General features: G+C 43.6%; 1 protein-coding gene across 8 annotated transcripts in view; it reads left to right on the top strand.

Annotated features, from left to right (window-relative positions):
• ASPH (aspartate beta-hydroxylase) overlaps nt 1-24,340 on the top strand; it is a 1,438,894-nt gene that overhangs the window by 1,071,829 nt on the left and 342,725 nt on the right. For all 8 annotated transcript variants that reach the window (XM_069621106.1, XM_069621103.1, XM_069621107.1 and 5 more), the window contains one exon: nt 4,610-4,746. In XM_069621106.1, coding sequence (XP_069477207.1) covers nt 4,610-4,746 — 137 coding nt within the window. The remainder of the gene's footprint in view (nt 1-4,609; nt 4,747-24,340) is intronic.

Genomic DNA, 24,340 nt, shown 5'->3' with positions numbered 1-24,340 from the left:
TCAGGTGGCATGGGGGGCGACAGGATGGCCTTGGTGTTGACTTCTGTGTTGCTGTGAAACCCAATCCCCAGTCTCCAGGGGCAAGGTTATTCATTTGGTTACACTCTGTGTTATCCTGCATGCTCTTATGGTTGTGCTGTGAGCTATCCCTGGAATGTGTGAGGTAATGTGGAATGCAAGGGGTCTGGGAGTTCTGGGTTTGGAAGTTGGGAAGGGACTTGAGGATGGGAGCTGGGACATTGAAGTATGTTGAAACCTACTCTCCTGTTTATCTCCTACCTTTGACCTGTAACTAATAAAGAACATTAATTTTGTACTCACCTTGTCCCTGCCTAGCTCATGTGTCCTGGTTTTCCTTCCTGTGGTCCCACTTACCACACACTCCCAATTAGGGAGCTTGTCTGGAAGCAACAGGGTGGGGGAATTACCCCCAGGGACCAGGGTCCTGGTTCGAGTGCAGCCACCAGTGAGGCCATGGTCCAACAGCTGTCACCCAACTGTTCCCTGAGGATGGTAAGGGGACATAGTTTGCTGCCTTGGATGCTTCCTGTCTTCATCTCTATAGCAGAGGACTTGGGAATGGACACTTCTCCCAAAAGAGGTACAAAAGTGTATCCTCCTCCTCTTGATGGACCAAAGATGAATAAGAAAGGAGTGGGGGATCCCTTCCTTATGAAGGCAAACTCTCACACGGAATTGTACAAAAGCAAACTTCCTGTAAGGGGCTCAATCCCTATTGCTGTAACAATGGACCTTTGCCCTCTTGTGCCATACCCAGAGTCTTGTCCTGCAGCAAGTGGAGGGGACAGGAAAGAGAAAATCCCCAACAGAAAACCAAGATGATGTACCACTTTCGTAGGTCCGATTTTCCCTCTCAGGCTACTTTAGCTCCTCTCCCTTCTCATGCCTGCAGACTTCAAGTCCTTTGGTGTGCACCATCCTGGTGTGAAGCTGCCCTTTATGTAACTGCCCCTTTGGAGCAGCATTCCCAGGACATCTCCTGTTGAGGACATATGTTCCTGAGGGATGGTTACCCTTTCTCCCAGGGAATCAAAAGAAGGTAGCACAGTGCCTGTTGTCTCACTTGCCGGACTGGGGCCAGCTAGGCTCCCCTTGATACACATTGCCTTCACACAAGTCTGGACTCACAAAGCTGACACTTTTATAATATCAAATTGTTGTGGCTTTAATAATTGTTTGCTCTTATCAGACACCAAACCATAACCAGATATGGCTTATTCTAAGGTATTACCCTGCTACTAAACATTTATAAAAACCCATCTCCCCGCTCAAAACTTTATGCCAGTTTCCGACTAGTTTCCAACCTACCATTCCTGCTAAGAAATCTCAACATGTTAGTCTATACTCAACTAGGGGACCTCATAGAAGAAGTTTCTAGAAGATTACCAATCCGCCTTCTGGCCCAATCAAAGAATGTAAACCATGTTGCTATATGTAAAGCAGATCTTTTTTCAACTACTTGAAACAGATGGTTCTTGGCATTCTGATGCTGTTCAACTTGTCAGCGACTTTCAACACGATCGACCACCAGATCTTATGGGATTGACTCACTATGGGCCTAGGGCTTGACCGTATCCCAACCAAATGGTTTAATTTCTTTTCTCCACAATAATTCAACCTCTGTCCGTATAAGGTCCTATGAATCCTTTTAGTCCACAATTCACAGTGGCGCACTTCAGGGCTCATGTCTCTTGCCAATCTTATTGAACATATACATCAAGCCTTGTCACTCTCATTCTGTTTACGTCAGCAGATAACCCTGAGGAAAACCTCTAACACATCCAAATAATTTACGAGACATGTATGAAAGACAACCTTTTAAGACTCAATCACTCTGAAACGGAATGTATTATTTTACAAACAGATCAATTAAAACCCAAAATCTCCTTAACCTATTTACATATTTGCATCTCTCAGGAACACATTAAAACTGTAGATAAAATGAAATCCCTTGGTGTTTTTTTCAATGCAACTCTATACGTTCTCAGGCTGATGTTATTTGCTTAAACAGCAAGAGTTAAGCTTAAGCATTAAACCTTCTACACAGAAATTATAAGTACCATCTAGGAACTTGAGGACAATGAATTACTCTTAGTTGCTGTTCCTCGTTTTTTACATAAGGAAGCTTTTGGGCACCCTCCCTCTGGAATACCCAACCTTTAGAAATGTGTAACACCAATACTGTTCTTGCCTTTCAATAGAAATACATTTTTTATTTTTGTAGACACCCCTCATTATGGTACTTGATTTGGTACCTCAGCACTTAGATACCTCTATGATTGTTACCAGAGCAACCAATGCTATAAATAAAAATTGAAATAAATTGAGCGGAACTTTGATTTCCTTTAAGTACTCCCGCCAATTTCAGTCATTTCTGTGGCTCGCAAGCTTTGTTCTACCAGGATCCTGATCCCTCCAGATTGTGCTCAGACGATATGGTAGCTGGGGCCGAGGACAGACCTGATTCGGGAGGTTGGTTGCTCCACTCAAATGCCAACACACTCAACCTTCATGCTTGGCTTCTGAGAGGCTGAGGTATAAGGAGTGAGACTTGTCTGTAAACGTCCTGGATGTTCTACTTTCTGCCATGAGGCCAGTCTCCAAGCCATTTTGTCTGCTTGTGGCTTAGGTTATTTGGTTGGTTCTTTGTGCATGGTCTGGACCCCTTGATCTGTCCAACCTCCTCTGGCCTTGATTTATTCCTCTCTTTGGACCAGTGGGGGCTTCAGACTGGCATTATGAAGGGGTACCCAGCTGCTATTTCAGTCATTAAGATGACCCTTGAGCAGGTGCATTCTTCACTATCCCCACTGTAATGCATGGACGATCTGACCAGTTTTCCCTGTGCACGTTTACTGTTCCTCGTGTCATAAAAACTTGTTCATATATTTCTTACAGTGTCTCTGTATATGCCTTTACACTCTAGCTCATTGATGTTGCTCACCTTGAGAGTGATTTTCCTCGTTATCAACTCCACTAAGGAGGTGGGTGAGCTCCAGTCTCTTTTAGTTAAACCTCCCTATCTTGCTTTCTCCAAGGCAAACGTTACTCTGTGGGTAAGAGTGACTTTTTGTCTCAAGGTTATGTTGGATTTTCTTTTCTCACCCACCTAAAACCCAAGAAGGCTTGCAGTTCTTGTGTCTTGGATGAAGGGTATCAGGAAGGATGACCAGATCTTTGTGAGTTACGCTGGTACCCGTGCATGTAGGGTTGTTACTAAGCAGACCCTGACCAGGTGGAATGTCTTCTGTATTGTTGAATGTTATGATCCAACCAGGTAAAATGTGCCTGAAGGCTCTGGTGCCCGTTCATCCACAGGTCAGGCAGCCACCTCTGAGTTTGCAGAGGAGTGTCCCTCTGCTGGACATCTGTCAGGCAGCTAGGAGGGCTTCCCCACACATGTTCTCCAAGCATTATTGTCTGGCCTCATTGAGATGACCGGATGCTTGGTCAAAGCCATGGTGTGCAGCTCCCTCCATATATGCTTGTCCTGGAGGGCGTGCAACAGTGCTGATCGTAGCTGACGCAGAGCCGTTCCTCCCCACGCTCTCTGCTGGCTGGAAATGTTTTAGAAGACAGCTGGTTTTGGCAAAGATATTTTAAATGAAGAATCTGTGGGACGAAGGACTATTCCATCATAAAGAACCTTACCTAAAGGCAAGTAATTTATTTATTTGAAGTGCAGACTCTGTGTTGGGGTTTGGAAGGTTAAATAATTCTATCTAGTATGTATTATGTGGCAAAGAGTGAGTGATCCTATTGGTGTTATAGTGATATCCCGGGAGGATAGCTCAGCGGCAGCGTGCGCGTCTTGGAAGCAAGACGACACGAAGCAACAACAGGTTCGATCCCCGGGTCCGCGCTTAGAAACCTCTGGGTGTTTAAGCGCGTTATAAATACGTAACTAAGACAAAAAAAAAAAAACAACACAATTACACAACTAAGAAAAACAAACGATTCCTGTAACAGCGCCTCGATGCCTGTGGGCTGTGTGAGCGCTTTATAAATGTTAAATAAATTAAATTAAATTAAAATTTTAGGGTTTTGCTTTAGGTCTGTGCGCAGTTTTATGAAAGATTAAAGAAACTGGTTTAACTGCTATTGTTCTTACCTTGCTCTGCAATAAACTATTTCTCTTTCTTCATGACATAAGATTGGTACTTTCTTAATGATATGAAGCAGTATGGTAAAGCATGTTTTCAAGCACATGTTCACCTATGTAGAAGCCTCTTGTCACTGTCTTAACCAGTGAGTGTTGTTTCAAAATACATCTGTTTGATGAAGAGAGAGTGTTTTAACTTTGTATATGCTTGTTCCTTGTTTTTGTTCATGAAATGCTTTTCATATTCTTTTCCTTTCTCCCTCTTTCCATCGTTTGCGAAATAAGTTATAATTCACAATGTATTTCACTATGCAAAATCAAATTGCCCAAAGTAATAAATAATCTATCTTGCTCTCTCACCCTCTGCCTTTTGTGCTCTTATGGCATCTGAATACAATCTTGAGCCTAATGATATCTGCTTCAAAGGTCCTTTTCACACACTTCTCATTTTGGTTTTCACTTCACTTTCCCCTGAAATAAAATAAGGCCGTACAAGAAGTTCACTGGTTACACTTCAGAGACTCGTACAGCTTTTCCCTGATGATATTTCGCTAAGAAATGACCTTGGCGTAGGATATCTCTTGATCGGAGACAACAGCAATGCAAAGAAAGTCTATGAAGAGGTACATTTGAATGACATAAACCTAAAAGAAACGACTTAATTGCAGTACACTTGTCTTTTTTCTAGAATGCCAACTTCCTTGATTTCTTATGATATTAAGTAAATTACAATGAATGGTTAATGTAGAGGATTGTTGTTTATTTAACATGCTTATCCTTTCCACGAGTACAATGTGTCACTGTACATGCATGTGAAATACAAAATATGTCACATATTACATAAAGAGCATGCCAACTCCCAGAGATGGTTCAAGGGTATTCGCTCACTCTCTCGTTTAGAGGAAACAGTTGCCCCCCCTAGCCCAGGATTCCTTAGACCCGAGGTTAGTGTCTAAATGTTATTGACCCATTCTAACGGATTCCTTCCACCCACTGAATCCTCGTATGTAATTTATCTCCCAGCACCGCTGCTCTTCTTAAGATTTTCCACCACCAGGGGGCTCCCTGCAGCTCTGCATGGATGTCTCTAAGAGCCCCGTGCCGGACATTAAGTTGGGGTCAGTCAGGGGTGGGCTGGCAATATGGCAAAGAGGCAATTGACCCCCAGGCTGGCTGGGTTGTTGCCAAATCGACCAGAGCTCCACAATGTAAATGAAATCATTGAAAAAGATGGAATCCTTCAAAATCTAGCCTGCCACAAAGGACCAGAGTGGTGCAAAGCCTGCTCAGATTCTGTGTAAATGGGGCAAGGCATACGTCTTGATTTCAGCAATGTTGTAGATGTGGCTGGGTGGGCCCCCACACATGGGCCTCCAAAACGAGTGGAGTCTATGCTCCAGGGGCATGTCCATGCTGCCCAATGGCAATGTATGCATTTAAGTAACATAGTCTGTGATCCTGAATGGTACGGTTGACAGCACTGCTCCCCATACACTATTGGTGTGTTACAATCCACAGCAGCAGGGGCTATTGCTAGGTCTAGAAAAGATCAGGGGCTAAGCTAATGTCGAGACTGGTGGGACTCGGTCTAGCTTCTATCCAGGGTTACAACCAAAAGACCTGGGGCTATAGCCCCTCACCTCCCCCCTAGCAAAGCCTCTGCAGAGCAACTCCTTGCAAATGAACTGAGGAAGATAAGGCACAAGAAAATTGAGGATCTCCACGCTAGATCTGTGCATTCGAGTGTGACTCAGCTGCCTATGACTGGGTTCATGTGGGATGGTGCGTTTCCATCACGTTTCGTGGTTTAGACAGTGTGGGTATTGGACCTGTGTCACAATGACGCTAGGTTGGTTGCTAGTTTCCCTTTGATTACAGGATTCTATGATGTAGAAAAAGATTCAAAAGCTCGACGTTTGTGATGATGTAGGAAACGGGTGTATTGGTTTAATCTGATTGTTAACCATATCGACATTGTCTATTCATTATTAAATATACAAGTGCATGGGTACACTAACCTGTTGTCTTTCACTTATTGTGCAGGAGGGTAAATGTCCTGTAAAAAGAGGAAATGGTGTAAGTTGGATCTGTTTAAACAGAAGCTACTACTACAAAATGTCAATTATTTTAAGGACCTCATGCAAAGGTACTAAGATATATTTACCAATCCTCCTCAACCGCCTGGTGGTGGCAATCTGGCTGGGCGGGAATATACAATAAATAGAAAAATAAAGAGTGAAGCCAGACCCCCCAGGTTTAGCAAAGGCTCTGCTCTTTCAATGAATTCAACACGGTCATCCTTGCCATCCTGCTCAATCGCGTCTGCGACAACCTTGGAATTGCTGATCAGGCCCTGGCCTGGTTAACCTCCTTTCTCACAGACCGACCCTCTTAGGTTCAACTGGGGTCTTTCCTCTCTTCTTTCTCTTTCTCTGTACTTGTGGTGTTCCCCAGCTGCACCTTCTCAAAGGTATTCTTCCTTTTCTCACTTTCCCCCAGAGGCTCACTGTCTCCAGAGCTCTGGTGCCCACTAGGCTGGACTACTGCAACAGCCTCTTTCCAAATCTTCCTGCCTCTATTCTTCAACCGTTACAACTTATCCAGAACAGGACTGCAAGACTTGTCCTTGTCTCAAGCCCAGGCATCATATCTCATCAGATCTGAAATCTCTTCACTGACTCCTGTGGCTGTAAGGATCAACTTCAAGACCCATCCACAAGGCTTTCTGTGGCCTGGGACCACTCCACCTCCAACTTTCTCTTCCAAAGAATCTTCCTTCTCGAGCTTATCCACCTCCAACTCTGAGTCAGATGCTTCTCCAAGCAGAGAGTTGGGGGCAGATCTATCTGCTTGGCTGGGGCCTCCCTCTGGAACAGCCTCCTTGCCACTCTCAAACCTGAGCAGAACCACCTCTGGTTCCGAGAGCAACTCAAGACCTTCCTTTTCGCTTCCGCGTTCTCCCTTCCTCTCCCCTGCTGATGCACCTGACTGCTCCGCGCACTGGTCACCCTCTGAATGTCCAGTTGCCCTCACACGGCCTCCAGGTTCCCCAGCACTTAAGGGTCTGTATCTGCAATCCTACAGTACCTACTCTCTGCACTTATGAGCCACCCACTGGCTGCACTTGTGAGTTAACTGCACTTCCCCTCCCCCTGGCACTTCTCCACTTCTGGCTACCCTGCACTTGCGCGATCTGAATGTCACACGGCCAAGTAAGATTGTTATTTTGTCCTAACTTTGTTTCCCCCTCCTTGTCTTGTCACACCTAGAAAAACTGGTGTACAGGCGTGTTATAAATGTCACATCATATCATATATATCAATTCTCTAGCTATGTCATCTCTTTATAGTTTTCGAAAAAAAAGTATGGGGTGCGACGGGAGGAGACATAGCCTGCTGTCAATTTGCAAACCGTGACACATTGAAAACTAGTCTCAGTTAAATAATGTTACTATGTTTGGTAAATGGTAGAATTTCCAGTGGTCCGGGTCTCTATTAAAACACAAACATAAATGAAAAATGTGTTGCATCAAAGGAAAGAACTACTATATATGCTGGATAATGTGTCCGAAGGGAAGAGGTTGGTATTGAAGTTACTTGTTCTGGAAGTTGGAGCCACTGTGCTTTGGGCTTGGGTCATTGCACAATGGGTCAGAAAACTAAACTTGCCCCCCAGGCTAAATGTTGCCAATGCTCCCCTGGGTCAGTATATATTGAGGCACCACACCTTGTGATCTTACTGCCTTTTTACTGCGCACTTACGTCCGGAAATCCGCGTCATACTACCTTTCAATGGTTTTGGAATGCTGAATCCATCAAGGGCTCAGGGTTTATACCCTGCATCAACTGTGGACACCAGATAAATGTTTAGAATTTGTTTATACTGCGTGGTGGAAGGTCATGACACACAAGTTTCTAGGTAGTGTCAATAGATGCACCTCGAGGCGCTATGGGAGTGGGCTGCAAAACTGTTTCCTTTTTCCACAAGAACAAGGGCAACTGATGGACTACTTCAAGGTCATTTGGCATGGACTGCTGAAATGAAGAATGTTCCCTGGTTTGAAAGGACAAGAAAAAGAAAAAACACTGCACAAGGTATCACTCTCCGAGCAGTTTCTCCTGGCACCATTCTTCTTCATCCTGCAAGAAGAGGAGTAATTTGTCCAGGAATTTGTCTGAGGTACCACAGGTACCCTTTTCAACACAATCCACCACACAGGAGGAATGGGAAACCTTTCAACTTAAGATGTTAGACATCTTTACCAAGGCCCCAGTGCCAGTGGCTTTGGTACCGCTGGGACCGTCATAGTTCACTGCGCTTGAATGAGCCAGCAGAGACCCAGCAAAGGTGTGCAACCGTATGTCTATGGGCTAGACCACATCTGTTATGGAAGAGGACCGGACATTACGGCACACCAAGTTGTTTCTTGACGCCAGTCATCCAGCTCCATACTCCACATTGTGGCCGGCGACGCAGATGCTCCTCAAGAATACGCCCTACTACCTAGGGGCATGGTCATGATGAACATGGGTGACATTTTTGAGGTGTAGGGTGATCTCATTCCCTTTGGACTCAAACCTTTGTATCCCAGAGTGGTAAGGGATTTTCCTAAAAATATTTATAGTGAGGAGGAATAACTGATTGATCTGGCCGCTCCAGGGGGCAAGTGGTATGGACACACCCCCAGAACTGGATTTGTGTCCTGCCCCAAATGCTGGGAGACCTTACGCATCGTTCCAAGGCTAAGGTGGTAGAGACTTTTGGATTATCAATACTGTTCAGACCCAAGGTCCAGTTTGATTTCACAGCCATTTTTTTAATTTATTTTTATAAACACGTTATTAGATTTTCAAAATTAAGAAACATACTGCAAACCAAAATTAGTAACAGATAACTTGCAGAGTAAGACAATATTAAAATTCCCAAGCCCTGTTTTCACCCCTCCCCTGCTCTTCCAACCTTCCCCATTTTGATGTGTTGGCATACCTAGGCTCTTTCTCAACTCTGGCATACCTGTCTCCTGTCCCTGCCACATGGACTATATTGTATTCAGCTAGACTTTCTCTCTTTCCCCCCAACACTTCCGGATCTTGTCAAATTTCCACAGGCAGATTCTACTTTTATGTACTAATGTGTCCCATTTGTTTAATAGTATCCGTTCCTTTTTGACATCCTGTCCGTTTTGGCGGGTCTGAGTTTCTCTACTGCTCTGCTACGATCCTTTTGGCCACAATGCAGGCAGTATTTAGGAGTATTTTGCAGTTTCTGTGGGTTATTCCTAGCTGCCCACATCCCCAGGAGTGAAAGTAACCAAGTGTTGATTGAAGTAAGTGTTTTTTTGCCTAACATAGTTAAAACATAGAGACAGTTGTAGAATAGATATTCACTTAGGTACAAAAGATAGTTCAGGATTTATTGGTCCAAACAGGATTGCCCAACGCGTTTCGAGAGTTATTCTCTTCTTCAGGGGCTATATGCAATTCAAAACTTTAAATCTATTAAAAAAAGGTTAAACAATGTTCTAGATTAGTTGAATAATTGATAATAATAATTTACATTCAATTGCAATATTCATTTTTACAAGAAGATATTCATTAGATAATAGAAAACCTCGTTATTTACAATTCCAGTATAACCATTGATTATCGTGTAACAGTGATCCCACTGTCGCATATGTTCACAATTTTGGCAATTACACCATACAAAACCAAAAGAGGTATCCATAATTCTTGTGGAAAAAACTTGTTGATTGAAACCAATTGGTTTTTTTGCTAATATTAAAGTAACAGAAAGAAAAAGCACTAGTTAATCGCCATTTTCAGAAAGAAGGACATAGAGTAATTCCTAATTACATATTTTATTATTTCAGCACGAGATCTCAAGGTGGTAAGGAATAGTGGTTGGCTTACCCTGTTTTTATGTTTTAAACATTAGGATGATTATGGATCATTTCACATTGACAGTTTCAAAAGGAGTCAATACAGTGTTTAAGTCTGTGTAAAATAAAGTGATGGACCAGTCTAAGTATATTGGTATATTGGTATATTGATATTCACTAATATTCTCTGATGAGAGAGTCCCTGAGGTTTTTTCCTCTCTTATAAGCCAGCATTGGTGGTTCGGGGAACAATCGGTTCAAATTCGCGTCTGATTTAATGAAGTCCCAATTTATGGTAATAATCCTTTTTATCTGGAAGCTCTGACTAGAGAATTTCAGAGTATGAATTAATCTTGTCGTTGTTTTTTTGGGTTGTTCCTCTAGAAGTTTAGTTTGGGGTATCGGTGCTGTTCTTTGGATTGCTTTGTCTAGTATTTCATTTGGGAATTCTCTGTTTTTTAATCTTTGTTTCATATCTTCATATTCATTCTGGAGATTGCTTGTGTCAGACGTGATCCTTTTTAATCTGAGTAACTGGCTATAAGGAAGGTTATCCTTTAAGTGTGTCGGATGAAAACTCCCAAAGTGGAGTGTGTTGTTTGTATCTGTAGGCTTTCTGTAGATGTTGGTAGCCAGATCAGTGCCCATTTTCGTAATGTTAACATCCAAAAAATGTATATTCGGTTGGCCGATTTCCAAGGTAAAGGTAATTCCTTTGTGACATTTATTTAGGTAATCAAAGAATTGTTGAAGTTCTTCTTGAGTCCCCTGCCAAATCCCAAAGATGTCATCTATGTAGCGTTTCCAGCAGATGATTTTGTTTTTCCATGGGGCTACTGCTGACCCCATAGATGTCCCTGATGTTTGTAGGTAATATTTGCCTTCATATCGGAAGTAGTTGTTATAGAGGATAATGTTTATCAACTCTATGGCAAATACTTTTTGGATCAGGATGTTGTGGTGGTTCAAAAGAAACCATTCAAGTGCCTCTATCCCCTGATTATGGGGAATGGATGTATATAGACTATTTACATCTAGGGTAAATAGAATCACTGATGGATCGTCTATTGCTATTTCTTTAAGTAGTCTTAAGAAATGAGCAGTGTCTTTCAAGTATGTAGAAGTTTTTTGCACCAAAGGTTGTAGCGCTCGGTCTAGATAAATAGCCAGTGGGTGGAATATGCTTTCGGTTCCTGCTACTATTGGTCTGAACGGAGAATTCATCTTGTTTTTGTGGATTTTTGGTAATGAGTAAAAAACAGGTGTGACTGGAAATTTGTTGATAAGAAAGTCACTTGTCTGATCTGTAATCCAAACCATTTCCAGAGCTTTGTCAATGGTTTTCTTGACTATTTCTTTGATGGATAATATTGGGTCAGATTCCAAAACTAGGTAGGTGCTTTGGTCATTTAGTAAGTTCAAACAGCCTTTGTTGTAGAATTCATTGTCCATTAGTACAAGAGCTCCTCCTTTGTCTGCTGGTTTAAGTGTGATTGATGGGTCTTCAGCTAATTCTTTAATTATTTTGAGTTGATGTTTTCTGATATTCATTCTGTTGTTGGAAGAGTATTTGATTCTTCTGAGGTCTGATCTGGGGATGGAAAGAGCTCTTGTTTCTCAGTTCCAAATAGTTACATGTTTTCCTTTTTTTCTGCCGTTTCTGGAAGTGAATCGAAGAATACTTTCAGCTCCATTTTTCTTATAAGTTTGAACAGATTGACTTCTTCTTCAAACATTTTAGTATTGTTAGTTTTTTTACCTTAAGAGAATCTTTTAGATCCTAAACTGGGTTTCTTCGATTCCCCAGATTAAAGAAAAAAGCCACACCGGCATTTCTCTCCTCTTAATGGAGAATCCGTGGATACTACGGTAACGTAGCAGTATGCCTACAGACTTCGAGCACGAATATCTTTCCCACATCTCTAGAGATTGAACTCCATTAAGTAAGTCTATTATGTATCCCCATTAGTGAACATCTCAGTTTAGATTGTTCGTGTCTTTAATCATATCAATATACCAATATACTTAGACTGGTCCATCACTTTATTTTACACAGGCTTAAACACCGCATTGACTCCTGTTGAAACTGTCGATGTGAAATATTTTACAGACCCATAATCATGGATCATTCTTCTTATCCTAATGTTTAAAACATAAAACAGGGTAAGCCAACCACTATTCCTTACCACCTTGAGATCTCGTGCTGAAATAATAAAATATGTCATTAGGAATTACTCTATGTCCTTCTTTCTGAAAATGGCGATTAACTAGTGCTTTTTCTTTCTGTTACTTTAATATAAGCAAAAAAAACAATTGGTTTCAATGAACTAAGTTTTTTCCATAAGAATTATGGATACCTCTTTTGGTTTTGTATGGTGTAATTGCCAAAATTGTGAACATATGCGACAGTGGGATCACTGTTACACGATAATCAATGCTTATACTGGAATTGTAAATAACGAGGTTTTCTATTATCTAATGAATATCTTCTTGTAAAAATGAATATTGCAATTGAATGTAAATTATTATTATCAATTATTCAACTAATCTAGAACATTGTTGTAATGCTCACCTGACTCCCACAGGGGCACTGGCCTGGTTTGCGCTGCTGTGACCTCGTCTAAGGTGATGCGCAGGGTTCGGAAGACGGACTGGACCGGCCCCCAGATCTGGCTTGTCTGACTCGCAGAAGTATCCTTCTGTAGGTGAGAATAGGGGGTTGACTGTCTGCGGGGTAATGCAATCGGCCTCCCACTTACCCCTCTCACCCTCCTCAAAACCCTTCTGTGCTTCCCCGTAGCGTCTCACCTTAGGGTCTGGAAGGACAAGCTCTCCATCCTGCTTCTGATGCAGGGGCGCGTTGGTATCCAGTTACGTCACTGGATTTTCGGATGGGTGAGAACCAAACTTGCTTGGCTTCCAGGTAAGTTTTTCTATAATTGGTTCCCCTTGTGTCCATGCATTAATGTTCTAATGCTAATGTCTTTTTCCCCATAGGGGCCGGGGTACGGAATTCCGGGGAACAGGCACCGACCCGAGGTGAGCAGTGAAATCCTTGTGGAAATCAGGTAAGTCTTTAATGAGTGTTTTGGTAATGTCTTTTCATTCACTCATTAACGCTGATGTCTTTTTCCCCTTAGGGGCCGGGGTCTGAAAATGCCTGGATGCGGCGCGGACCCGAAATTAAAAGGGAATGACCCAACAGGTAAGTCTTGATATGGAGTTTTAGCTTCCCTTTTCACTTCTTTCTCTCACCTTTCTTCTTGTCTTTTTCTCCCTAGGCGCGGGGGCGCGACTGCGAATCCGGATGGACGCTGCTGAACATGGAGGCGCCCTGTAAAGGTGAGTAGAATGCGGCGCTGCAGTGATCAATGCGATGTGCTTTTAAAAATAAATGTCTTCCTTTTCAGGATTGTCGGCGAAATGTCTCTGGGATGTAGATTTAGCAGGTGAGGCCCTTTCCTTCTTCTGTTCTCTTGTTCCCTTCCTTTGCAGGTGATTCAGGATGCTGGCAGGTGTGGCAGAAGTCAAGATGCAGGAGCAGACACGGTGAGCGTCCAGCTGCTAGATGCAGAACAACGCGAAGCACGCGTGGCTGATCGGGTGTGGTTTAAATAGCCTTGGAAGAAGTTCCTAGAATGTGTCCTTCCTCCAATCAGGTATGTATCCTTCCCCGACCACGCCCGGGTGGTAAATGAATCCCACAGGTAAAGTAGTTCCTTTCAGGCCTCAAGGAGGCCGGGGTTCTGCAGCATGGTCTGCATCAGGTAAGTGCATCCAAACACTTTCATAATGAGCCTGGCGCCTATGGTGCCAGGACTGATGTTTTCTATGGGCCTGGTGCCATAGGCGCCAGGACGCTGTCCAAAGGGCCCCTATAAGGGGTTGCTGGGACCTTCCCTGGGGACTTGATGTCCGCTTTCGGGGACGCAGGGCCTGAGCCGGCTCCCCGGGAGCGGGCATCGTGACAATTGTTTAACCTTTTTTTAATAGATTTAAAGTTTTGAATTGCATATAGCCCCTGAAGAAGAGAATAACTCTCGAAATGCGTTGGGCAATCCTGTTTGGACCAATGAATCCTGAACTAAAGATCAAGTCACAAGTTGTCTTTTGCACCTAAGTGAATATCTATTCTACAACTGTCTCTATGTTTTAACTATGTTAGGCAAAAAACACTTGCTTCAATCAACACTTGGTTTAAGTCTAACCAAAAATTATACCAAATACCTATATTAGATACTCTTTGAATACTTTGGCTCCATAAGCCCCAGATAGTGTGCAGGGGACGGGAGTTCCCTAATAGGGAACTTACTCTGTTCTCATATTTCCTTCAACCCATATGCCAGGGTTGCTATTTTTCTCCCCTGCACCTTGACTTTAGATAACGTTACAGAAACATAAAACATAAACAATAATTCACTCAAAAGTCTAGATACATTTAGGTGTGCAAAGGTGTCCTTTTCTCCTTTGGTTCACATCCCCAGGAGTATCAGACGGGGGTATGGATCTACTAGCATGCCTATTGCCCCTGTAATCTCCTTTATGAATTTCTCCCAGAACCCTTGCATTGGCAATCCCATACCATATGCAAAAGCTTCCTTGTTTTGCACACTTCCCTATCTCCCCATTTTTTAAAAATGTTTACCTAGACCTAGAGTAATAGGTCCAATTAAGTTAATTTAATTGGATAAGTCCCAGCCTTGCCGCAATAGCAGCCTATTTTGAGTATTGTAGAGCGTCCCTCCAGTGGTCGTCTCCCAAACAGGGGCGGACTGGGTTGGCGGCAAAGTTGGCATTTACCTCCCCAGGCTGCTAGGGCAGGTCTGGGCAAGACTGGTGAGCCTAAATGTCAGTGGAGTGCCAGGTGACAATTTGCAGTAAGCAGATTATTTATGTTATCATGTAGGGCTGTCAACCTGTACATGCGCTGCTAATAAACTGAATGCAAGTAATTGAAACTGTAACAGTTCTAGTACAGCTTCAGATGAGGGCTCGGCTACAAACACAGTGGAGCACACCCACAATCCATAAGAGCACACAGGTTTTCTGGGCTTGGTTCAGAGGTGAAGATAATATTACTTGTGAAGATTAACAGAAACAGAGATGGAGAAAGGGGTTTTCAGTCTCACCCTCCAGTTCTGCACAGTTCAGTGTGTTATGACCAAGGGCCTTTGGGGGGAATTAGGAAACGTGAGTGCCCCCTCATCAGCACGCCTCTTCTTATTTATTCTCCTACGGTAAGTAGAGCATTTTGTTTAAGAATAATCAAACCAGAAAATAAATTCCAAGCTGCAAGGAATTCGTGGAGGATTTACTGCTGCCCATGCATGAGAGTGCATATTTTAGTATTCAGCTATGCAAGTATTGGCTATCTTTATAGCACACACATGCTAAATGCTAAAGCACTGATGCTCTTTCTCCCCTGTCACTGGAGGCAGTCATTTTGTCAGGGTCTTACACCATCTGTGGGCATTCGCTCAACCTTGCCTTTGGACATTCTTAACGCTGCCCCTGGATGTACTCTCCTCACTCTGGAAAGACTCATTCTTTCTCTGAATGGAATAATTCCCTTGTCTGAAGATGCTGGCATCCCTGTTTCTAGAATGTTTCTTCCCCCGGGACACACTCGCCTCTTTATAGGCGATTTCTCTCTTCTCTCTAGACACTTCCTCCTCTGATCTATGAAGGCTCTCATTGCTCTGTCTCTGGGTACACTCGAACCTCTCTATGTAGATTCTTACCAGTCTATGGTCACTCTTATTCCTGTCTTTGGATTCCACTTTCACTCCCAGTCTATGCAAAGTGTCTTCCCTGCATGTGGACGGCCCTGCATCCGCACACTATCATTCCTCAATCTGTTGAGGCTGTTGCCCATTTATGGACACTCTCTTGCCTTTGGGCACTCTTGCCTCTATTTCTGGAAAATCTCTCCTTGGTTTATGGATGGTCTTTCCCCCCTGTTTCCGGGCAATCCATGCCTCGATCACTTTGAGGTTCTTTGCGCTACCCTCTACTTCATCTCAGAACATCTCAGATGCCTTTTTTTTTGTTGTAACATTTTATTGGTTTTCATTTTCTGAATTACATACCACAACATCAGACTCTTAGGGAGTCAGTCAACAACAACTTTCAAAAGTCTTTGGATCCAAGAAAACCATACACAGTGATCACAATATAATATTATTAACAGTATCACATCATTTATATGGGTTATGCATTAATCGAGTTTGGCATTTTTTTGAGCATCTTCCCATTTCTGCCAGACCTTTCGGTCTTTCCCCAGACATCCTCTGGCTCTATATATCTGCTTCTCCATTGCTATGCATATATTCACATCTGTAACCCATTGCTCAAATTGCGGGGTTACACCAGATCCCCACAATTTCTCTATATTACTCTTAATCAATGCTGTAGTCGTTGAGATAAATATTTTTTCATATTGCGTCATTGCCCCTTCATCTTACACTCCCTGTAACAGTAGTTTCAGATGCCTTCTTCCATGTCTTTGCCTCTGGAACCAGTTGTATTGGTGCATTATTATTGTGAAACATTGAGTGAGACATGTTGTCACTATGCTCCAATGGGCTTAAAGTGTGCTTAGCAAACACATTAGGTGAAGACCTAGAAACAGGAGGCCGCACAATAACGTTCTCAACCCGATTTAATTAGCAATGCCATGAAGAAATGTATCCATGGCTCTTAAGTACCACAAACAGCCTGCAGGCTACGGCTGGCATGGATGAAGAAGGCACACAGGCGAGCCTAGTGGGGATAGCAGGCGTTGTGCATTTTGTTCTTCTCTCTCTATTCCTCAGAACTGGGTCTGCTCTAAACAAGAACACATTGAAAGAAGCAGGAGAAAAATATCAAGGCCCATTCAGGCAGAAGAAAAGAAAAGAAAGGAAAGCTGGGAGTGGAGTATAAAAGGGAAAAATTTAAGTATGTCAAATTGTGGACACCTGGGTTCAAGAAAGACGCCAACACTCTGAGTTCAATATTTTTGATAGATAAATGTCCACAAATTGAGATGAACTCAAACCAGGGGACATTTCCTAAGAAATAAAAATCAGGATGCCCCTTTCTAAATGTATCTCTTGTTAGCTTCCAAATGTACATTCCACGGGAGTACTTGGGCATTCAGGACTCTATAACAACAGTTTTGGTCTCTGACGTTACCCTGATCTTTGGTTCCGAAAGTCCCAGAGGGGTTACTTCACCTCCCACTGGCGTTGGGGGCTCAGTGGTTACACAAACTCATTTCATATGCTAAACAGAGCATAAATACAGAGTTTCCAGTGTGCCATACCCCATGACTAACCCAGTCCTTGATGTCTCCAGAGGCATCAGTCAGGAGAGAGGTGCAAGAATCGCTCACTGAGAATCTGAAGTTCTTTTCAAGCTCCTCCCTGAACTACCTCTAAGTTCCCTGACCCCACATAGTACAGATTCCCATTACCTGGACCTGCAGAGTGCCTGACCTGGTCCTCCAAAACCTTCCTGCTTTGACTGACCAGACTCTTCCCTGACCTCAGTCTCACTTAGCAGCTCTTCAATAAAGGCCTGGCTTCTTAATTCAAAAGCTTTCTCCTTCCTCCTCCACCTATCGCCAATGAAAGTCAGATCTTCCTCTTCCCCAGCTTCCTCATTACGATACTCCTCCTCCTCACTTTAACATTCTTCATTCCAAAAACCCTCTGTATCTGTGAACACCTGCTCCTCAACTGCCTCCACTGCCACCTTACTAACACTTTGGCCTGTTCTACTCACTACCACCTCCTATTTACCACCTTTTGCTGATCTTTTTGCCACCACCTCCTATCTACAACCTGCTCTGCTCTTCTTGCCACTGCCTTGTCTCAACCACCTTGAGGTAAGCATGTGTGGCATCTCCCTCCAACAAATAGGCACTCTTCCAACTCTTCCACTACCACTTTATTACAATCCCCATATTAGATGTCACCACTTTCTTCAGGTCTGTTGCTACCGCCACCGCTTTCTCTTCACCTCTGACTTACACTCTGGTTTTTCTATGTCCCTTACCACATTCTCTTCATCTCCTACCACCTCCACCGCTTCCTCTTACTGCCAGCATCCACCCTTCTGATCTCACCACCTCTTTTGCTTTTAATCTCACCACCTCCTTCTCCCGTGTAGATATAATGTCCTCCTTTCTCCTGCTGCCTCCTCTCCAGCTCTCTCTGCCTCTCCATCCACAACCTTCTCGGCCAGTGTCTTTCCAGCCAATTCCATCAATCTCCAACCTCGAGCCTCACGCTTCTGCATCCCACACTGCTGGTCTTGCTACCTGGCTAACATAGGGAGATCCCCTTGCCCTGGGTAAGGCTTTGGTGTAGGGTTTGCAGTTGTTTTATTGTGCCAATATTGGCCAGTAATTGGTTGTGGCACCTGGTTTCCTGTGGGTGGGTGGGAATGAAGATTAGGGATGGCCTAAGTCTGTATGAAACCTTAGCAGCCCCTTTGGAGTTCCTTTTAGTACACAGCAAGTCAGAGAGATCGGACAGTGCCAGGGACAAGCCTCTGATATAGTATTGGGGAGGTAAGTACTCTTTGGGGTGGGGCAATGTGTTTTGACACACCAGTCATGGGTTTGTTGTGTGGATCTTGCTTTATTTGCATGTTCACAGATTTGTGGACTTTTCCTGCGGGCCCATGAATCTGAATGTTCTGCAAACTCCACAGATTGCTCTGGGAACCTCAGAGAACGCATCGAAATGGCAGGTGCAGTCATTTGGGGTTGTGGGGGACTGATTAGGCGCACACAGTGCTCCAGATAACATTTGGAAGTGGGAGTATTTTACTTTCTATTTTTTTAAGTTGGGTGTACAATTATTTTGTAGGGAGTCAAAATGTAAGTCCAATTCCCAATGGGAGTATTTTATAAGTGAGCAAAAATATTTTTAACTGGAAAGAGGAAATGTTTTTGTAATCATTCTTTCTTTCCATCTAATCATTCACACACATTAAAAGATGCATGTTGACTTCCTCTGGACAGGGAGTGATAATAGTTTCTTCCTGTGGTACAAAGTGTGCTACTTGTCCAAACATATTGATTAAGCTCTGTGGGTGAGTGCAGGGGCACAGGGTTCTACGTGTCCATTTCATATTTTTTGTTGGGAGTACTTTTACTCCCTATTTTAATTTTGTGAGTGTATTTGCCCATTTTTATTTATTTTTTTACATTTATTTTTATTTGCATTTCTCGTGTACAAATTTGCAACAGCCCACACACCCCCGTAGACTCCTTAAACCCAACTCACCCACACCGTATTCCTCCCCCGCCAATTTTGTAGACATTTACATATCCCTGTGACAAATGTACACATCAATTGTTACTAATTCAGGCAATGCCCAGCATACGCAGTTTCTGAGGGCAATTCATAACTTTATAGTCCTTATGTGAAAAAATCAAGTACTTTTTTACAGTCTTTGGGGAATGCAGTGTGTTCCCCCCTGTAGAGAATACATTCTCCATTCCATCGCTAGAAAATTCTAGACTTCGGAGAACCATTCCGTGATATGAGGGGACTTTTTCACTTTCCATTTTTGAGCAATCGCTAGCAGTGCAGCCAGTTGCAGCATTACATAGGGCTTCTGGGTTGGCTTCGGTTGCCGCCTAAAGTCCTACTCTATCATCACTAGAAGGCATGAGCGTTGAGATCTTGACTTTTGAGTAGGGAACATTACGCTCATATGATTATTCACCACTTCCCAGTACTGAGTCAACACTGGGAAATTCCACCATACATGTTCCTAATTTCCCACCCGTCCACAATCACTCCAACATTTATCCGTTAAATATGGTTTCATTTTCCCCAAACGAGCCAGAGTATAATGCCATTGTAGCATTAGTTTATACCAAAACTCTCTAAGTTGGATTGATCTGGTGAGTTTGGCAATTGCTTTCCACTGATATTCCCAGTCTAAGTTCGAGATCTCTGCCCCCAAACTTACCTGCCAGCGTTGTCTGTAGCTAGTTGCCTCCCCAACAGTACCTTCCCCAATCATTTTAAGTAGATTTGAGATTAGGGCTATAACCCCTGGATCTAATGTCACAACATTTTCTAAGGATGTTAACTTTCTTATAGCTGCAGACTTTACCAGTGGGGCAAGAGTCCAATGTCTCACCTGGAAATATTGAATTCTAGAGTTTTCAGGCAAACCAAACTTGTGTTGATTTAACCTCCTCCTCCCCCTGAAACATGTCTCTTAGATGTTTGCAACCTGGCTGTTGAAATGAATTACTGAGGCGGAGGTAAGTTTTCAGACAAGCCTTTATTTACGGCCCCCGGAGGCGAGGGTCGCCGGTTGGGGACTGGCTCACCACGTTCCTTAGTGGATCGTGTTGGGGGGGAACGTTCTCCATTCTAAATGGAGCTGTGTGACATAGATAACATCATAACATCTCCTTACCTAAGGGAAAGAGAGGGGCGGAAGGGGGGGAAGGAAAACAAGGGAAGGATGGGGTGGAATGGCTGGCTAAGGTTAAATCCAACAAGGGTTGGCAGCTGCTGGTCAATAGTAGACGTAATCGCTGCTGAAGTTTCGGATGATCCTCCGATTTCTTTTCGACAATTTCCTGGCAGATGTTTCCTCATCGTCAGAACGGGGCTCATTGTTTCTTGCATGCTTGTGGTATGATGTGTCCTCAGGATTGTGTTCATTTCTTGACCATACACCTTCATCTGAGTCTTTAGATGCGCTGGTTCTGCATGTGTCGTTGGTTGTTCCCGATAAATCTTTTCTTGACCATGTATCATTGTAACTGTCTTTGGAAGTGCTTGGTCTGCAGTTGTCGTTGGTTATTTGACTAGATCGTCTTGGGACCATCTCTTTCCATCATCCAATGTAACAGATTTTCCACGGCAATGTGCGACTCTTTGTGGAGACCTGAATTTGGATTCGCCCTTTAGTGTTTTCTTCGGTCCTTTGACACAGACCCAGTCTCCTTTCTGAAGTAGCATCTGTTTTACTCTGTTCCTTGAATCATAATATGTTTTGTATTTCTTTTGTTTCTCCTTTACAGTTTCTTGGATTTGTTCCATATTCATTCTTGCCTCACCGGTGTTCATGAAGATCCATGCCGGTCTCAGTTGGTTGGTTGCAGTTCTGCCCCGCATCATGGTAAAGGGCTCTAAGTTGGTGGTGGAGTGTGGTGGTGTTCTGTATGCGTATAAAGCTTCCTTGAGGGTTTCCCTCCATGTTAGTGCATTGGCTGTGGCTAGTTGGATTACGCGTTTTACCAATCTATTCATTCTTTCCACTAGTCCTTTGGACATTGGATGGTATAGTGACGTGGTGATGTGGTTGATGGATTTGTTTCTGAGGAATTCTTGAAATTCCGATGATGTAAACTGGGATCCGTTGTCTGAGACTATGTCCTTGGGGTCACCTTCTCTGTTAAATATTTCAGTTAAGAAGTCTGTGACCTTTCTTGTTGTTATGTTTGATTCCATCACTCCCCATTCGGTCCATTTGGAGGTGTAATCCACGATCACAATGATGAATATTTTCACTGCCTCCAGGTTTTCGAAAGGGGCCCATGATGTCTATTGCCAATTTTGACCACACTTTGTTAGGAGGTTCTACGGGTTGGAGTGGGGTTTTTCTTAAGGTTTTCGATTTGTCACTGGAGGCGCATGCACAGCAGTTTTTGACTACTTCTTCCGCTTCTCTCCACATGTTGGGCCACCAGTAGTTGTTCCTGATTCTGTTTTTTGTCAGACTTCTCCCCAGATGTCCTTCGTGAGCTAGGTCGAGTAGTTTCTTCCTGAGTGCTACGGCTGGGATTACTCTGTCGCCTCTATAGATATGCCTTCCATCCATGGATATCTCGTCTTTAAAAGGTGTGAAGTTCTTTAATCTTTGCCCAATGCCTACCCAGTCGTTCGCCACAGCTCTCCTGATTTCCTGTTGTTCTGTGTCATTGTTGGTAATGTTCATCCATTCATCAGTGGAAATGGCGGCATTTACGGTGGCTATGATGTCTTCGTCAAGGTTTTCAGTTTCAATGTCCTGACTATCTTGTTTGGTAGGTAGTCTGGAAAGGCAATCGGCTACCTGGTTTTGTGGACCGGGAGTGTGGCAAACTTGGAGATTGTATTGCATGATGTCAAGGAACCAACGTCTAATTCTTGGTGATATAAGGTGTGGCGTTTTGGATTGCAGAATGTTTACCAAGGGTTTGTGATCGGTTTTGAGGAGGATGGGCAGGCCCCAAATTAGGTTCCTGAAGTGTTGAAGAGTCCATCCATTTGACAACCAAGGCCTCTCTCTCGATGGTGGAGTAGTTCAGTTCGGCACCTCTTAGTACTCTTGATGCAAATGCGATGGTTACAGTGCTTCCGTTCTGTTATTGTTCCAGGACTCCGCCAAGGCCGATCTTACTAGCATCCACAGATACTATTGTCTTAGCCTTATAGTCAAACATGCTTAAAGCTGGAGCCCGATTTTTACATTCTGTGGACCATTCAAATTTGTTTGATTTCTTCATGAGGTTCCTCATATTTTTTGTCTTGATGGCATAATTGCTCACAAATTTGGAGTAATACTCCGTCATTCCTAGAAAACTTCTCAGTTGGTTTTTATTGGTAGGTTCAGCCAAACCCAATATAGTGTCCATGAGTTTTTTCTTGGGACGGATGCCCTTGGCGTCAATGGAATGGCCGAGATAGGAGACTTGGCTACACTTTATATTACATTTCTCCAACTTAAGAGTGAGCCCACTCTTTTGGATCACCTGTAGGACACCCATGAGTTTGGCATCGTGCTCTTCCTCAGTTTTGGCTGATATGAGGATGTCGTCTTGGAAGCAATGTACTCCATCAAGGCCACCGAAAAGGTGTGACATAAGTCTCTGGAACACTGCTGCCGCTGATGCGAGCCCGAAGGGCATTCTGTTGAACATGTACACTCCCAATGGTGTGACAAAGGAAGTGAGAGCTTTTGAGCTGTCGTCCAAGGCAATTTGGTGGTATGCGGAGGAGAGGTCTAAGGTGCTGAAAAAACTTGCTGGCTACATGGTTGACAGGAGTTCAGATATGTTAGGAAGTGGGTGCCTGTCGACCCATATGTTTTTGTTCAGTCAACACACATTCTTATGGAGTTGTCGGGCTTTCTTACCAAGACGATAGGGGCGAGCCACTCAGAACTCTCTATGGGTTGAATGATGTTTTCGTCGCATAGGCGTGTGAGCTCGTTTTTCAATGCCACCTTAGTCCCGAAGGGGACTCCACGCACTCGATGGGCCACGGGAATGGCACCTCTCTTTAATACAATCTTGTGCTTGAAACCTTTGAGGAGTCCAATTTTGCTGCAGAACACTTTGGGGAATTATTCGGCCAAAGTAGATTTAATGTCGGTACTGCTTTTGAACACACTTAGCACAGGGATTTCCTCCCCAGGGTGGATTTTCAACTATAGAGCTGCTTGTTCCTCCCAGCCCACCACCGAGGATCCATTCCTGGCTACGAACAATTTGCAGTAAATTTGCCTGTCATGAAACTTGAGTTTAATCCAAGTGTATCCAATGATGTCAATGGGGGTCTTTCCATAGCCTGTGGCTTTCACCAAAGAGTTCTGCAGATCATGGACTTTACCAGACAGCACCTTTACGAATGTTTCAATGTCCACCATGGTATAAGGAGACCCTGTATCCACCATCACCTTCAAGGGTATGTCATTGACATACATGTTGACCCAGGGACTTTTGGACACCTGCAAAGAGGTGACAGTGAGGATTTGTACTTGTGGGCATGTTTGATTGACGGACAGCATGCTGTCTGACATCTAATCGTAGTCTACTGTCTTCACAGATCCATACATGGTGAAGGGTCGTCTGGTGGTGTTGTCAGATTTTCCTAACCTCCCTCGGTTGTTTCTGCAGACCTTGGCAAAATGACCCAGCAGGCCACATTTGTAGCACTCAACATTAGTCGCAGGACACACCTTCCCAGCGGCATGGCGTTTATACCACCCGCATTTTTGACAGCGTGTGGGGTTTTGATTGTCATACGCTGAGACTCTCCCTCTTCTGGAGTTTAATCTTGTGTTTTGAGGTACACTCCTCACAGTTGCCACTGTGTACTCCAATTCAGAGTTGCTTTCTATGGACTTCACTTCAGCGTCCTCTTTTAGGACCAGTCTTTCCTTCATGCAGCGGTCCCCAAACTCCATACTCCTCACTATCTCAGTGGCTTGGTCAAGCGAGGGATTTTTTATCTGCCAAGGTTTTTGTTGTATTCGGGGATCAGCCACATTGAGCACGAGTTGGTCTCTCAAATATTCATCCCCAACACCAGTGAATTCACATGTGGACATGA

This window comes from Ambystoma mexicanum, chromosome 5q (assembly GCF_040938575.1).
Source record: "Ambystoma mexicanum isolate Mex_15411 chromosome 5q, UKY_AmexF1_1, whole genome shotgun sequence".
Lineage (NCBI taxonomy): Eukaryota > Metazoa > Chordata > Amphibia > Caudata > Ambystomatidae > Ambystoma > Ambystoma mexicanum.
Note: the sequence above shows the minus strand (reverse complement) of the source record. Positions and strands in the feature narration are given on the sequence as shown.